The sequence below is a fragment of the Lithohypha guttulata genome (assembly GCF_036872675.1).
Source record: "Lithohypha guttulata strain CCFEE 5908 chromosome Unknown scaffold_2, whole genome shotgun sequence".
NCBI classification, from domain to species: domain Eukaryota; kingdom Fungi; phylum Ascomycota; class Eurotiomycetes; order Chaetothyriales; family Trichomeriaceae; genus Lithohypha; species Lithohypha guttulata.
This window is the reverse complement of record NW_027042751.1, coordinates 3,540,891-3,556,188: the sequence shown is the minus strand read 5'-3', so window position 1 is coordinate 3,556,188 and position 15,298 is coordinate 3,540,891. Positions and strand designations below refer to the sequence as shown.

Sequence of the window (15,298 nt, the reverse complement as noted above, 5' to 3'; positions counted from 1 at the left end):
GGCGAAAGGCATACAATGCACAAATCTTGGGATCTCGTACCCGCGAGATTCGAGTATCTACAATTGATTGGGCTTCGGAGCTAACGAAAGTGCATCATGCACACCACATATGTATATCCTACCAACAGACCAGTACTCTTGTGTACTACCGAGCATCTCAAATGGTCTGTGTATGCCTGAGGCTTCAGGACTAAACTCGTTTGGGCTGATAAGACGATAACCTTGCCTATTTTTTCTCCATCCACGCCTCGTCCACAATTCGCCCGGCGATCAGAGTGATTGATCCATTCCCACATTCATTACGCACGTCGCGCTCTGTAATGGCAGGCAAGCACTCGGACAACTCATCTGAAGGACCATCTGCAAAGCGACAAAAGGTAGAGACAGATCCGATGGACAATCCTTACCTCGCGCACTGGAACCAGAAGTCCAGCAATGGCTATAGCAACGGTTATAGCAATGGCGCTGGCCCCTTCTCGAGCCCCCTTGACAACCTTCAGAGGCATAAGACGACTGTGAAGGACCATGTACGTGCTGAGGAGGGCACGCACAATCCTTTCACTGGACAGCCTTTCTCGCAGCGATATGTCAACATCCTAAAAACAAGAAAAGGTCTACCAGTGCATGCGCAGCGCGAAGAGTTCCTTGAGATGTACCAGAAGTCGCAAATTCTGGTGTTCGTGGGCGAGACTGGTTCAGGAAAGACCACACAGATACCACAGTTCGTGCTATACGATGATCTGCCTCAGCACGACGGCAAGCTCGTTGCGTGCACTCAACCCCGTCGAGTCGCCGCCATGTCTGTTGCAGAGCGTGTGGCAAACGAACTAGACGTCAAGCTAGGTGAAGAGGTGGGCTACAGCATTCGGTTTGAAGACATGACAAGCTCGAAGACGATACTGAAGTACATGACGGATGGTATGTTGTTAAGAGAGGCTATGAGCGACCATGAGTTGTCTAGGTATAGCACCATAATACTTGACGAGGCCCACGAGCGAACGTTAGCGACTGACGTCTTGATGGCTATGTTAAAAGAGTTGACTCTACGACGGCCTGATCTAAAACTCATTGTCATGTCTGCCACTTTGGATGCACAGAAATTCCAGCGCTATTTCAATGACGCACCACTACTGGCTGTACCAGGTCGAACACATCCCGTCGAGATTTTCTACACCCCTGAACCTGAAAGAGACTACCTTGAAGCTGCTCTTCGAACCGTTCTGCAAATTCACGCCACCGAGGCCGAAGGGGATATCCTGTTGTTCCTGACAGGTGAAGAAGAAATTGAGGATGCTGTACGTAAGATCAAGCTGGAGGCAGATGAGATGATCAGAGAAGCCGATGCTGGTCCAATGGATGTGTACCCTCTATATGGTACTTTGCCACCTGCCCAGCAGACGAAAATCTTCCAGCCTGCACCCAAGCCGCGGCGGCCTGGTGGTCGTGCTGGTCGCAAGTGCATCGTTTCCACGAACATTGCCGAGACATCGCTAACAATCGATGGTATCGTCTATGTGGTGGACCCCGGATTTTCAAAGCAGAAGGTCTACAATCCAAGGATACGTGTCGAATCGTTGCTGGTCTCCCCAATCAGTAAAGCTTCAGCTCAACAACGTGCTGGTCGTGCTGGTCGTACACGACCTGGAAAGTGCTTCCGACTCTACACAGAGGCTGCTTTCAAGAAAGAATTGATAGAACAGACATATCCTGAGATTCTAAGGTCGAATTTGTCAAACACTGTGCTCGAGCTGAAGAAGTTGGGAATCGACGATCTAGTTCACTTCGATCTCATGGATCCACCAGCACCCGAGACTCTGATGCGAGCACTGGAGGAGCTCAACTATCTTGCATGTCTGGACGATGATGGCAATCTGACCCATCTTGGCAAGCTGGCCTCTGACTTTCCTCTGGACCCGGCGTTGGCTGTGATGTTGATTTCGTCACCAGAGTTTTACTGCTCGAACGAGATTCTGAGTTTAACCGCGCTGCTGTCTGTACCTCAGATCTTCGTCAGACCTGCAAGTGCACGAAAACGTGCAGACGAGATGAAGAATCTGTTCGCTCATCCTGATGGTGATCATCTCACTCTACTCAACGTCTACCACGCTTTCAAAGCTCCTGAAGCACAAGCAAATCCAAAGCAATGGTGCCACGACCATTTCCTGTCTCTTCGGGCCTTGCAGTCGGCGGACAACGTGCGCTTGCAGCTGAAGCGGATAATGGAGCGAGAAGAGATCGAGTTAATGTCAACACCTTTCGAAGACAAGAAGTATTACGAGAATATCCGGCGAGCGCTAGTATCCGGCTTCTTCATGCAGGTCGCAAAGAAAGAAGCGAATGGCAAGACCTATACCACTGTCAAAGACAATCAGACAGTGCTTTTGCATCCGTCAACTGTGCTTGGCCAGGAAAGTGAATGGGTTGTGTACAACGAGTTTGTATTAACAAGCAAGAACTACGTTCGAACAGTGACAGGTGTGAGAGGAGAGTGGCTCCTAGATATCGCTCCTGGTTATTATGATGTCGACAGCTTCCAGAAGGGTGAGGTCAAGACCGCCCTGATGCGACTAAGGGAGCGGATAGACAGGAGAGCAAAGATGAAGGGTGGTCGGTAGTATAGAGAACAGTATAGACAGGCGCGGAGCTCAAGCCCATACAGCAGGTGTCCTGGCTAGAATTGAGCTGAGACGTTCTTTAGCGTTAAACAGCTGGTATTCTTGTTAAATGGCATTCACTCCTGAGTCCCCAATCTGGTCAGATTTCGTGGCTGAAGTGACCCTGATCGCGTAAAGCGCATAGAACCAAATTTAATCACGTCCAACTTCATCTACTGCACAATGGCCACGTGATGATGTCCCAGCACGTGTAGAAAGCGGCAACTTCATATTCTGTCGAGATGACAGGACATGAATACTCCTACAAACATTCAGTATTCTGTTTAAATTTTCTAATTCTGACAAGAAGGAGCAATGTCCAATAACACTGAAACTGAAGAGAAGCCCATACTACTAATTCTACAAGACCGGAGCCACATCGAAACCATCGAATCACGTAACCTACGAAGCCAAGCTCTCGACCTCGTCAATACCCTCGAAAAGCCAACAGCACCAGCACAGTCATCACTCCTCCCAGATACCCTCCTCGATCTCCTCAGCACCATAATAAAACCGCTCTTTTCCAATTCCAAGTCTTCACGACTCACCTCTACTGGTCGTAAGAACCTCGTCACTAACGACCCTGTACCAGCTTCAGTGACGCGTTTTGCGTCGCTCTACGACGAGGCAGATTCTCGACCAGCATGGAAGAATGGCTGGACTGATAGTCTACTTCTGTTCGTGCTACGGAGCTATGGCAGGATCGGAGACGGAGAGCTGAGGCGGAAAACCCTTGAAGCGCAATTTTATCTTCTGGTTCCGGCGATATTACATCAACTGGATGATTCTGAGATAGGGTATAAGTGCTTAGGATGTCAGTGCTTGGAGCTTCTGTGTGAGGCTTTGGTGAAGGCACGGAGTGCGATCTTGAGGATGAGTGGGTTGATGGATGTATTCGTTGATGCATTGAGGAACGATTTTAGTATGCTACCGACGTTGACGCCTGAGGGGGACAGTCTTAGATTATTTAGGAGGATGTATCCTGCTTTTCGAAGTTTGGTTAAAGCTCGCTTCGTTGTGGTAGCTGGGAAGGAACGCAACAGGGACAAAGCAGAGGAAGAAGAGGAGGCCAGGCAGAAATACCTGACGTTGCTGTTGCGGCATCAGCTTCTATATGCGCTGAACCATCTCTCCACAGGTACAGGTGCTGGATCTACGATGAGTGCGGCGCTATCCACGTTGTTCATCTCGCAGCTTGGGTGGATCTTTCAGGACATGGGAATTGCCAGTGTGGTGCATCTGCAGGATATTCTACCTCTGCTCCGGCATGTGCTATGTGATCCTTTCGCCGTTAGCTCACCGGAACTGCTATTGCAGAGCATCAAGGCTATGCATGCCATAGCTCATACTTGCCGACCACGAATACGAGACGTGTGGTGGGGAGAATGTTTGAGGGCAGCTGTTGGTTGCTGGCTGAATGTTATCGATGAGGAACAAGACATGAAGGATTTCGGGGCCGAAGCGAAGCTAAAGGGGCTGAAGCAAGAGTTGAAGGCCTTTACGTCTTCGCTAAAGGATATAGTTGGACGGCATTTTGAGGATACAGAAAAAGAGCTCCTAGCAGAAGAGTCTGAGCTGAAGAGCTTGTTTGATGGTCATATAGTGGATAGCCTACAGCCTAAGCGGGACAAGGTTCTGATCAGTGAGGTCTAGCTGGAGATGATAAGCCTCGTTCGGTGGTTAGGGTTCAGTATCTAGGCACAAAACCGTGGCAGATGGGCGTACCCACGATATCAGAAGAGTACTTGTTGAACAGAGCCTCTTTCGCACGGCTGGCTGACGTACACAGCATGTCGCAGGCCTGTAGCCCTGGCCGCGTCAAATAGGCAGTCGCGCCTGCCTGCTCAAGCCAAAGCCATCCATGTTAGTAAGTTGTACTTGCTCCAGAGAACAGTAAAGTCGCTTTTAGTATTAAGAATTTAAGGTACTCGCAGACACTGAGCATTGCAGAAGCTGGACGTGCTCATGGTGAAGTATACTCAGCAAGGATATCATTAGCGAGGAGTGCAAGAACGCGTCCATATTTTGGCAGTTGTTTTGACGCGCTGATTGGTTACAGCGAGACTCAGCCCGCACCTTCAGCAAACCACTTTGCCGAATTGGACGCCCTTCGTTCCTGTTGAGGTGAGGATGCATATCTTATAGAAGGTAGTCACAGTGTGTGCACTGCAATTGTATCATACTCACCGCCCTAGACAACCTCGCTTACGACTCAGATCGGCTCTCCACCCTGGATCCTTAGAGTTTCAGGATGGACGAACAACAAGCGCATGAGCCTGACACTGGGCACCTCGATCGTGCCTACAGCCCACAAATCATTAACGAGCAAGATGCTGTCATGACCGGACAGGAAGATCAGACAAGACATTACAATGCAACGACACACGATCAAGCGACCACATCCCCTCCACCACAACAAGAACAAGACAATTCCAGGTACAACTCGCCCTCAATGTATCAGCAACCAACTTCTAGACCTGGCTCGGGCATGGGCGGTATGCAGCAACAATATCGAGAGCCACAGCCACCTCAACCACCTCCACAGAACAAGAGCAGCGTTGTCATCAAGGTTGGCATGGTGGGAGATGCGCAAATAGGCAAAACAAGTTTGATGGTCAAATATGTCGAGGGCAGCTGGGATGAAGATTACATTCAGACGTTGGGTAAGCGAGAAGGACTACAACAACAGTGTCAGGACTGACAGACCACAGGTGTGAATTTCATGGAGAAGACTATCTCAATTCGCAACACGGAAATCACCTTTTCGATATGGGATTTGGGCGGCCAGAGAGAGTTCGTCAACATGCTGCCGCTGGTTTGCAATGACGCTGTTGCCATCCTCTTCATGTTCGATTTGACCAGGAAATCGACCTTGAACAGCATCAAAGAGTGGTATAGACAGGGCAGAGGCTTCAACAAGACTGCTATTCCCTTCCTGGTGGGCACAAAATACGATCACTTCGTCAACTTCCCTAAGGAGGATCAGGAAGAGATCAGCAATCAAGCAAGACGCTTCGCAAAGGCTATGCGTGCAAGTTTGATTTTCAGCAGCACAAGTCATAGCATAAATGTCCAAAAGGTAGGTTGACTGGGTCTTGATACCTTGTTGCTGCAGGACAGCTGCTAATTATGCTTCCAGATATTCAAGATCGTCCTCTCCAAAGCTTTCGACCTGAAGTGTACCATACCAGAAATCGAAAATGTAGGCGAGCCTCTGTTACTCTATCAATCAGTATAGGAAGCACAACGGGACCCTCCTTTTTTCTGTCACAGCAAAAATGATTTGAACGATTCTGATGTAATTCTACGAAAACGACTTGGCATGCGGAACGATGGTTCGAGTTTGGCACGATCCAAAAGAAAGATTTCTGCTTCGTGTTGGTGGTGTGGATGTAACTTATTCGGTTATAGTATCAAGGCGAATGAGGCGTGTATTGATTGTGGACTTTTATTGACATCAAAGCGAGCACGGCCTGCGGTTATCTCAGACAACGTGTAGGCAAGGTCTAAGGGAGAGCTCTAGCGAGTACAAGATTGAGAGGGTCACGAAACGCTTGGTTTGCTGGTCTGATTAAAGTGGTGGCCTTTATCTGACTGGTTCCTAGTGCAACCACCAATGCTGTTAACATTCTTCCTGAGCTCGGTCGCTTCAGCATGTACATGCGAGAAGCGTTAGATCGACTCAGCTCCCTTCCGTGTACTTTACCAGCGTACTGCCTTATCATTCCTTCCTCAGCGATAAACAAACAGCCAAGGAAACAAGCACGACAAAACCCTGATACTCACCAGCACTTATCTCGCTCGGAACAAATAATGCCTGTATGCTTCACACATCAGCTGCATGCACTATGCAACGATGTTGTATCTTTCCCCCGAAAGACAATGCACTGTATACGTATGCGTCCGTATACGGAGACTTGGGTGAGATCCGCTGTGCCGAAGGTTACAGGGGTAAGGAGGTAGATGTCCTTGTACGGTCCGCAAAATGCCGAAGCGACTGCACTGAGAGGCAGAGATTACTACGTAGTAGCAGATGCGGGAAGTGAAGGAACACTCCTGATACAACTTTGTAGCTACATGCTGGATATTGACAAAGGACGCACATTGCCGCCGTTGTAGAAGAATCAAATTGTAGTTGAAGCACGACGAAAATCTTGAGATTTTAAGAACAAATAGGTACGAAAGAAGAAGTCGTTGAAATTGTTTGATTCATTTCATTCATATGTATGTGCATTATTCACCAGGCGACGACAACTCAAATGCCAGAAAATACTGTTTGCGCCTGCGCGAGCCCATGACATGATGCTAGCTAAACCACGTACCAACACATCTGTTGCTTAACCGAATAGAGCACCACCAAGTCTCATTCTTACAGCCTTGACTTGAGTGTAGTTGGACAGAGCGTACTTGCCTAGTTCACGGCCAATTCCAGACTCCTTGAAGCCACCGAATGGAACCTGGTAGCTGAGCATGTTGTAGCAGTTGACCCAGACGGTACCGGCCTTGAGGGCGTTGGAGACACGTAGGGCGGTGTTGAGGTTGGTTGTGTGTACGGCAGCGGCGAGACCGTAGGTGGTCTCGTTACCTCGCTTGATGACCTCGTCTTCGGTCTCGAACTTGCTGATGGTGCAGACGGGGCCGAAGATCTCTTCTTGCATGATCTTCATGTCCTCGCTGACGCCGGAGAAGATGGTTGGCTGGATGAAGTAGCCCTCGTTACCGTGTCGCTCACCACCGGTCTCGACCTTGGCACCGGACTCCTTGCCGGACTGGATGTAGCTCATGATTCTGTCGTATTGGAGCTTGCTGACCTGTGGGCCTTGGAAGGTATCAGCGGCGAATGGGTCGCCGACGACGTTCTTGGCAGTTCGGGCCTTGAATGACTCGATGAACTTGTCGTAGATACCGGATTGGACGTAGATTCGGGAGCCGGCGCAGCAGCACTGGCCGTGGTTGAAGAAGATACCGAAGTTGACCCATGAGATGGCGTCTTCGATGTTGGCGTCGTTGAAGACAATGTTTGGTGACTTTCCACCGAGCTCGAGGGTGACCTTCTTCAAGTTGGACTTGGCGGCGGCCTGGAGGATGGTTCGGCCAGTGACGGTTGAGCCGGTGAAGGCGACCTTGTCAATGTCCATATGCGAGGCAATGGCAGCACCAGCGGTCTTACCGAAACCAGAGATGACGTTGACAACACCAGCTGGGATACCTGCCTTCTCGACGAGGGTAGCGGCGTACAGGGCGGACAGAGGAGTCTGCTCAGCGGTCTTGAGGACGACAGTGTTACCTGTGGCCAAAGCGGGACCAATCTTCCATGCCCACATGAGAAGTGGGAAGTTCCATGGGATGATCTGACCGCAGACACCGACTGGCTCGTGTCTTGTGTAGTTGAAGGACTCTGGGTCTGTGTCGATGACCTTTCCGTGAATCTTGTCTGCCCATCCACCGTAGTATCTCAAGCAGCCTGAGGACAAGCCGACGTCAACCTTGGCCATGGAAAGAGCCTTGCCGTTGTCGAGGGACTCGATGGCAGCGAGGGTGTCGACGTGCTCGTCGAAGAGGTCGGCGAGCTTGGTGAGCATCTGTCCTCGAGCAGATGGGAGGGTCTCAGCCCAGACACCATTGAGGGCCTTTCGGGCAGCCTTGACGGCAATATCGACATCTACTATTGTCAGCTTTCGAAAGATCCGTGTTGGCCCTCCTGCTTACCATCTGGGCCAGCTTCGTGGACAGCAATGATTGGCTTCTCGTTGGTTGGGTTGATGGTCTCAAAGGTCTTGCCCTCAGTACCTTTTACCCACTTGCCATCAATGTACAAGCCGAGCGGTTGCTCGTAGGTAATCGAGGGAGTCTCGATCTTAGCTGTTAAACCTGACATTTTGAATAGTTGTTACAGAACTTTTTGCTATAGGGGTATCACAAGAAACAGAATGAGTAGAGAAAGAACTCGCTGGCCAGACGAGAAGCAGCTTCGCATGCTTTATTTCTCTGCGAGGCGCCTGCGCGGGGTTCAAAGCAGTAACTTCGAGCAGGTCCACTAGCTCAGTGATCTCCCATGAACCGAATCACGCAGCTGGATGTTGTTGGTTCCTCCGAATGTGGAATCACGATATGCAGACAGCGCCGGCGACGCTCGACCGGAGCACAGGGCAGCACCGGTCGACTGCGGGGAATACAAATCAGAATATTGTCTAGTCTTACTGGGGACCAATGGAAGTACATGCAGCATACTCATCGGACACTTGTGGGTATAAGGATTTGTGGCAAGTTGAGTAAGAAGAGGGGTTCATCACTGAGTCTGGCCCTTGTTTCCAGCAACAAGCCAATGGTTCCTGTTAGAAGTCACTAAACATGAAGTACTTCCCGTTTCCATTATGCATATCGACGCAAACTCTGTTCCGTGTTGGAGAAGCAGGGTTGTCCTGATCTGTTTCGAGACTGCTTGACTTGCTTTGAAGATAAGGCGGATACCGACACGAAGTTCTGCAGGTTATCGAAGTAACGTTTGCGATTATGATTTAAAGGTGAAGAACCAGAAAATGCATGCTCAAGCACTCATCGCATCCTTCCAAGCTGCTCTATGATGGTTCAGATCAAGCTGCGATGGTGGGGGTAAACAATACAGCAACGCAACCTCGGGCGAAAGAGCTCCAGAGCGTCAGATTCGGTGGATCTGTGTCTGTACTAGAAGGTATGCAATTGGTTGTGCGAGTCATTATTCGGGTCTTGGTGGATTTGAGTGCGGAACATGCTCGTGCTTGATAAGCGCTCCTGCACAAAACAGTAAGGAAGGGTGTCGTGCAAAATTGCCCATCTTATACATAGATTCATAATTCATCGTTGCTTACCAGTACAAAACATCGAGTATCAATATGCTCATGTCTGTAAACAGTTATACGTAATGTACTACTACAGCGGTGTGTATGAAGAACCTAGAATGCTTCGTCAAGAGAAAGTGGCTTGTGTGGCGGGGTCAATAAAGACAACATATATTTTGGCATCAAAAAATGTGAAAATATGCCGCTCAAATAAGTGCACATTTCAAGACTGTCATGGTCCAACTGGGAAGGCTACTCCAGATGAATGGTTTCTCCTTCAGAGCAATCAGTCAAGTTGTGTGCCTGGTCTGGGTACTACGAACGTTCTGATACTCGTGTGCGTAAGCCACGATTGCTATCGAGCGCTAAGTTCACATCTGAAACTTGAGGGAAGCAATTTCGCAGAGGCAGATGTATCGCAGTGCAGCAGTTTGCCAGATTACACCGACTTGATGGGAGAAATTACCGTCGTTGAGTATTCGACCTTTTTGCTTTTTGTTCTTGCCTAAGCTATTTAATTATCCAACGTTCACTTCGTACAAAAACTCTTGCTTGTTCGATTCGTCTTGCTTCACTGCTCTATTTTCGTGAACACCTTGTTGTTCGTTCAGCACGCAGATTTGGAGAGCCTCATCAAATGTGTTTAAGCCTCGGTCCAAACTGTGTAGAATGGTTGCACTTACCAGCGCGTTAGGCTTCCGAGGATGCAGGACCACGACACCTCTAATGATACATACAGTGATGTGGTAGAACCAATTTAGGTTCCTATGCGGCACTCTCACAGCAGATACAGTGTCAACCCCTACGCAAAATATGGCATCTCGACCCATCAGAATAGCTGGTTCATCTGGCTCAGCGTCAGATAGACGACATGCAATGGCAGCATTCGCCCAGGCTTACAAAGATGATCCGGTCGACGTGATAATAGCAGACTATATGAGTGAAGGTAACATGGCTGTGACAGGAGCTCGAAAGGTTGACTCGGCTTCTGCTGGTCCATTGTACTCGGACTCCAATCCACTTTCGTTAACAGCCCCAGCATTCGAGGCGTCCTTTTTAGAGGCATTGGAGCCTGCTTTGGAAGACCTAGCGAGATACAAGATCAAGGTGGCAGTCAATGCCGGAGCCGGTGATACTGAAGGTTTGTACCGGATCGTCTGCGACCTGATCAAGAAGAAAGGTCTTACGATTCCTGTTGCTTGGATATCTGGGGACGAAGTGCTACCGGCCGTTCAGAACGCCCTGAACAGTGGCACTTCCAAGTTCAAGAATGTGTATACGGGTGAAATACTCTCAGACTGGCAATTTGAGCCCATCTATGCACAAGCATATCTTGGAGGACTGGGAATCGCGGAGGCATTTTCGAAAGGCGCTCAAATCGTGATTGCTGGCAGGGTGTCTGATGCCTCGCCAGTGATCGGCTCGGCGTATTGGTACCACAAATGGACGAGAGATCAGCTACATGAACTCGCGAATGCTTTTGTAGCAGGACATCTTATCGAATGCAGCACTTACATCACAGGTGGCAACTATAGTGGATTTCGTCAGTTGGAAAGTGCTGGATGGGACGACCTTGGCTTTCCTATTGCTGAGATCAGTAAGGACGGCAGTGTGGTGATCACGAAGCAGAAGAATAGTGGAGGTACTGTTACCGTCGATACATGCTCTTCTCAGCTTGTGTATGAGATTCAGGGACCATACTATTACAACAGTGATGTGACGGCGGTGCTTGATGGCTTGTGGTTCGAGCAAGTCGCGAAGGACAGGGTCGCATTGCATGGGGTAAAGGGTGCGCCTCCGCCTCCTACCACGAAGGTGGGCATCACAGCCAAAGGGGGATCCCAGGCTGAAGCGTATTACTTCCTTACTGGATTGCATATCGAAGACAAAGCTCGAATGCTCGAGGCTCAGCTGCGTAAAGCGATGGCAGCCTATTCCAAGGATTTCACAATGCTCACGTTCAGCGTTATAGGGTCAGCGGTTCCTGACGCCGACAACCAGAATGCAGCAACAGCCACGTTCAGGATATTTGCACAGGCAAAATCAGCTGATGCACTGGCGCCAAAAAAGTTCTTGCGGCCGATCATAGACAACATCATGCAAGGGTACCCTGGTGCAACCTTTCACATGGACTTTAGACAAGGCTTTCCAAAGCCATTCTTCGAGTACTACGTTGCCCTATTACCTCAGTCAGATGTTCAGCACAAACTACATTTCAGGAATGAAGACACGACAATTGAGCCTCCAACTGTCACAAAAATATATCCGGAACGACAACCAAGCAGTTTAGGTCCCAACATTTCCGTGAACATGCAGAACTTCGGACCAACTGAGAGAGTGCCGCTAGGTACGATCGTGAATGCTCGTTCGGGCGACAAAGGTAGCGACTGCAACTGCGGTTTCTGGGTCAGACACGCAGACGAATACACGTGGCTCCGGAACTTGTTGACCATCGACAATATTAAGGTCTTGCTGGGAAAGGAATATGACACGACACGACGGCCGAAAATCGAGGTGGAACGGTTCGAATTATACAATCTGAAAGGTGTTCATTTCTTGTTTCGCAACCTGCTGGATCGAGGTGTGAACAGTACGAGTAGTGTCGACTTTCTGGGGAAGAATTGTGCAGAATTCTTGCGCAACCGGCACGTCGACGTCCCTGTTAAATTCCTAAATAGAAGCAGATTGTAGTGCACAGTCTTTAGTAGTCATTAGTTTCGATTGACTGGCCATTTTCAACCCAAGCAGGTTGCCGCCAGTGGTCGTGCAATGGTACATGTCCTGTCGCTTTTACAAGTCATATTGACGAACCAGTTTCTGTTCGAACAATTAGGTACATTGGCACGCGACGATGCAAAATTGAACCCCTGAACTCCCGAAACAGAAATCTGGGCAAAGTCTTGGTTGTCACAGCATGGGCGGACAAGGGAAATGAGCCGCAGATCTATGGGAATACCAAGAACAAAGTGAAATTAGGGTCACGGCGCTGACACGGATGAGGAGTCCTTGGCTTCGCTGGTGAGCGATCAAACAAGCGACTGCGCCACTTGTAGACTCAAATACTGGTTGACAGATGCTGCTGCCCAATTACAGAATTGATACATGATGCACAGTGTGCTTCTCAGTTGGAGTAATGGTAAAACAGGATCGAAACATGCTTCGAACAGATCGGAATTCATGGCACAACCACACCAAGTCCGTGAGCTCCACTTGCGGACATGCCCAGGTCTTGTCGCAAAGAACAGACTTCATGAGTGGCAGTGAGTGGCAGCCAGCTCTTGCGCTCTCAACACATGCCCAGAGTCACTAGGGCCCTGCGCATCCATTGCCAATGCTACCAAGCTTCATCGTGTCATGGACGCTGGCGCGTCCTCATTTAGCCACGAGATGAAGTTGAAGGAATGCTTTCCTTTTCATCGCACCTGCGTCTCTCGTTGCTTGAAGGTGCTGTGCTCGTTCTTGCAGATTCAACTTCTTTCATCACCACCGTGACTTCTTCGTTTGTGCCCTTCGTTGGATACTACTAATCTTTTTGCTTTGTCTGAACCAGCAGACCTTCCGTTCGTTATTGGACTTTAGTCCACCCTTGTATTTCTGACCACGGAACTTTTTCTTATCGCTCAACAATATGGTCCAAGTAAGTACAGCATTTGGGGGAAATGGACAGGACTAATACCTGTTGCAGTTCAAGACCGCTCTCGCAGCCAGCGCTCTGCTCGCCTCGACGGCCCTTGCTGTCACCCCTGTCGTCAACGATGGTCTTGACTTTGTCAACGCCATTTCCGGCGCTCGATTTCAGATGATCGGTGTGGCGTGAGTACAAAGGCTTGTGGTCATAGAACAGTAGCTGACAGTTGTTATAGCTATCAACCTGGTGGTGCCGCTGGCTTCAACCCTGGTAGTGGCATCGACCCTCTCAGCGACGCCGAGGTGTGTCTACGAGATGCTATCCTCATGCAAAGAGCTGGTATCAATACTGTCCGTATCTACAACTTGGATCCAGCCCTTGACCATACTCAGTGCATGTCTATCTTTAATGCAGCTGGTATCTACCTGGTCTTGGATGTGAACAGCCCACTTCCCAACGAGTCCATCAACCGAGCTGCTCCATGGACGAGCTACAACGCAGACTACATGAGACGTGTCTTCCAGATCATCGAAGCATTCAAGAACTTCAACAATACCCTCGGCTTCTTCTCCGCCAACGAGGTCATCAACGAGGAATCTGATCCCTCCGTCCCACGCTACATTCGAGCCGTCACTCGTGATATAAAAGATTACATTGCTGCACACTCGTCCCGTCATATTCCTGTTGGCTATTCTGCTGCCGATGTCCGCCCTCTGCTCGTCGATACCTTCAACTACCTCAGCTGCAACTTGGCCAACTCTACCAATTCAGGCATGGACTTCTTCGGCCTCAACTCTTACTCATGGTGCGGTGATGCCAGCTTTGAGGAAGCCGGCTACAATATTCTGTTGGAGGATTTGTCCAATACCAGCATTCCCATCTTCTTCTCCGAGTATGGATGCAACCAAGTCCAGCCGCGAACCTTTACTGAGGTTGGCTCTATCTACTCCGCACCTATGACGAACATCTTCAGTGGAGGTCTCGTCTATGAGTACAGCGAGGAGCCAAACAACTATGGTCTGGTCACTATCAATGGTGACAACTCGATCGAGTTGAAGCAAGACTACCTGAACCTTGTCGACCAATACGGCCGAATCGACCTTGCTGCTCTGACTGCTGCCAACAGTACTGCCACTCAGAGGGAGCCACCTGCATGTGCGGCAAGCATGATCAGAAGCAACCTGACTAACAGCTTCGATGTACCAGCAAGATTGCCCGAAGTTCAAGACATGATCAACAATGGTGCTAACGGCACCTATCCAACAGGTTTCGCTCAAGTCACAAACACCAACGAGATCGCAACCGTCACAAACCCAGATGGTAGCACACTGCAAGGTCTTGAGCTCCGAGTCCTGGCTGGTGACCAGAGCAACTTGCCAGGCGAGAATACTAGTGGTACTACTGGCACTGCTGGTCCTGGCACTAGCCCATCACCTACCAGCAGCGGATCTAGCTCAACCGGTACAAACGCTGCTTCATCCTCCAAGGTCAACACTGGTGCTGTCGTACTCGCTGCTTTGACACTGGGTTTCTGGGCTCAGCTATGATTGGGGGGTTTTGAGAACTACTACATGCATATCAAAGACAAGAGAGGCTCTGTCAAACAGTAAAACATGTTCAGTCTACATGGCTTTGCAGGTCGAGGTGGAATTAGCAAAGGAGTTTCAGTGACGGTTATGACAGAGTAGTAATCACAAATTGCATACAATTGATGTTCTTGGAACATAGACGTACAATAGAACCACCATCTACATTGACTCAATTCAACCATTTGATGATAACGCTCTCGTTGATTTTAGCGTTTCTGAAGCACGACTTCATATATAGTAGATTCAATCCTCTTCAGGCAATACGTTTTGTGGAAAGTATTGTGCGTAAACGTTTGTATCCAGGACTGATCTCAGTATCTCATCTTGCTTCTCACGCGACAACCGGTCTCCTCAAGCAGAAATGTCATGTTGTTTAATCGACAGGCATTCCATTCGGATATCAGCAACAAGATGCAAGAGTCTGGAGTGCCAAGCCTGCAGCTCAGACTTGGCGCATGCGGAGGTCGCAGCTTCTTTTCGTTGTTTTCTCTCACAACATATCCGATTTGCTGTACAAGTTGACACATTCCGCCAAATAGTGTGGCATATCTATCTAGACTCATGAGCCTGCCATCGATTCGTCGATCACTGTACCTGACTTCCAGTAAC

General features: G+C 49.3%; 6 protein-coding genes across 6 annotated transcripts; 5 read left to right on the top strand and 1 right to left on the bottom strand.

Moving 5' to 3' along the window:
- Positions 1-320: 320 nt before the first annotated feature.
- PRP43 (DEAH-box ATP-dependent RNA helicase prp43) lies at positions 321-2,615 on the top strand (the record flags this gene model as incomplete). Its single annotated transcript, XM_064897764.1, has 1 exon — positions 321-2,615. One exon carries the CDS (start codon positions 321-323, stop codon positions 2,613-2,615), a length of 2,295 nt encoding a protein of 764 aa, XP_064756714.1.
- A 354-nt stretch (positions 2,616-2,969) lies between these two features.
- Positions 2,970-4,307, top strand: LTR64_003406 (uncharacterized protein; the record flags this gene model as incomplete). The annotated part of the gene is made up of 1 exon (XM_064897763.1): positions 2,970-4,307. The coding sequence occupies one exon, from the start codon at positions 2,970-2,972 to the stop codon at positions 4,305-4,307; it is 1,338 nt and encodes a 445-aa protein (XP_064756713.1).
- Positions 4,308-4,905: 598 nt separating this feature from the next.
- TEM1 (Ras GTPase tem1) lies at positions 4,906-5,892 on the top strand (the record flags this gene model as incomplete). Its single annotated transcript, XM_064897762.1, has 3 exons — positions 4,906-5,317; positions 5,366-5,733; positions 5,794-5,892. 3 exons carry the CDS (start codon positions 4,906-4,908, stop codon positions 5,890-5,892), a joined length of 879 nt encoding a protein of 292 aa, XP_064756712.1.
- Positions 5,893-6,991: 1,099 nt separating this feature from the next.
- Positions 6,992-8,532, bottom strand: ALD5 (aldehyde dehydrogenase (NAD(P)(+)) ald5; the record flags this gene model as incomplete). The annotated part of the gene is made up of 2 exons (XM_064897761.1): positions 6,992-8,316; positions 8,364-8,532. 2 exons carry the CDS (start codon positions 8,530-8,532, stop codon positions 6,992-6,994), a joined length of 1,494 nt encoding a protein of 497 aa, XP_064756711.1.
- Positions 8,533-10,285: 1,753 nt separating this feature from the next.
- On the top strand, positions 10,286-12,163 carry LTR64_003403 (uncharacterized protein; the record flags this gene model as incomplete). The annotated part of the gene is made up of 1 exon (XM_064897760.1): positions 10,286-12,163. The coding sequence occupies one exon, from the start codon at positions 10,286-10,288 to the stop codon at positions 12,161-12,163; it is 1,878 nt and encodes a 625-aa protein (XP_064756710.1).
- Positions 12,164-13,100: 937 nt separating this feature from the next.
- GAS4 (Glycolipid anchored surface protein 4 precursor) lies at positions 13,101-14,647 on the top strand (the record flags this gene model as incomplete). Its single annotated transcript, XM_064897759.1, has 3 exons — positions 13,101-13,109; positions 13,158-13,285; positions 13,336-14,647. 3 exons carry the CDS (start codon positions 13,101-13,103, stop codon positions 14,645-14,647), a joined length of 1,449 nt encoding a protein of 482 aa, XP_064756709.1.
- Positions 14,648-15,298: the final 651 nt, after the last annotated feature.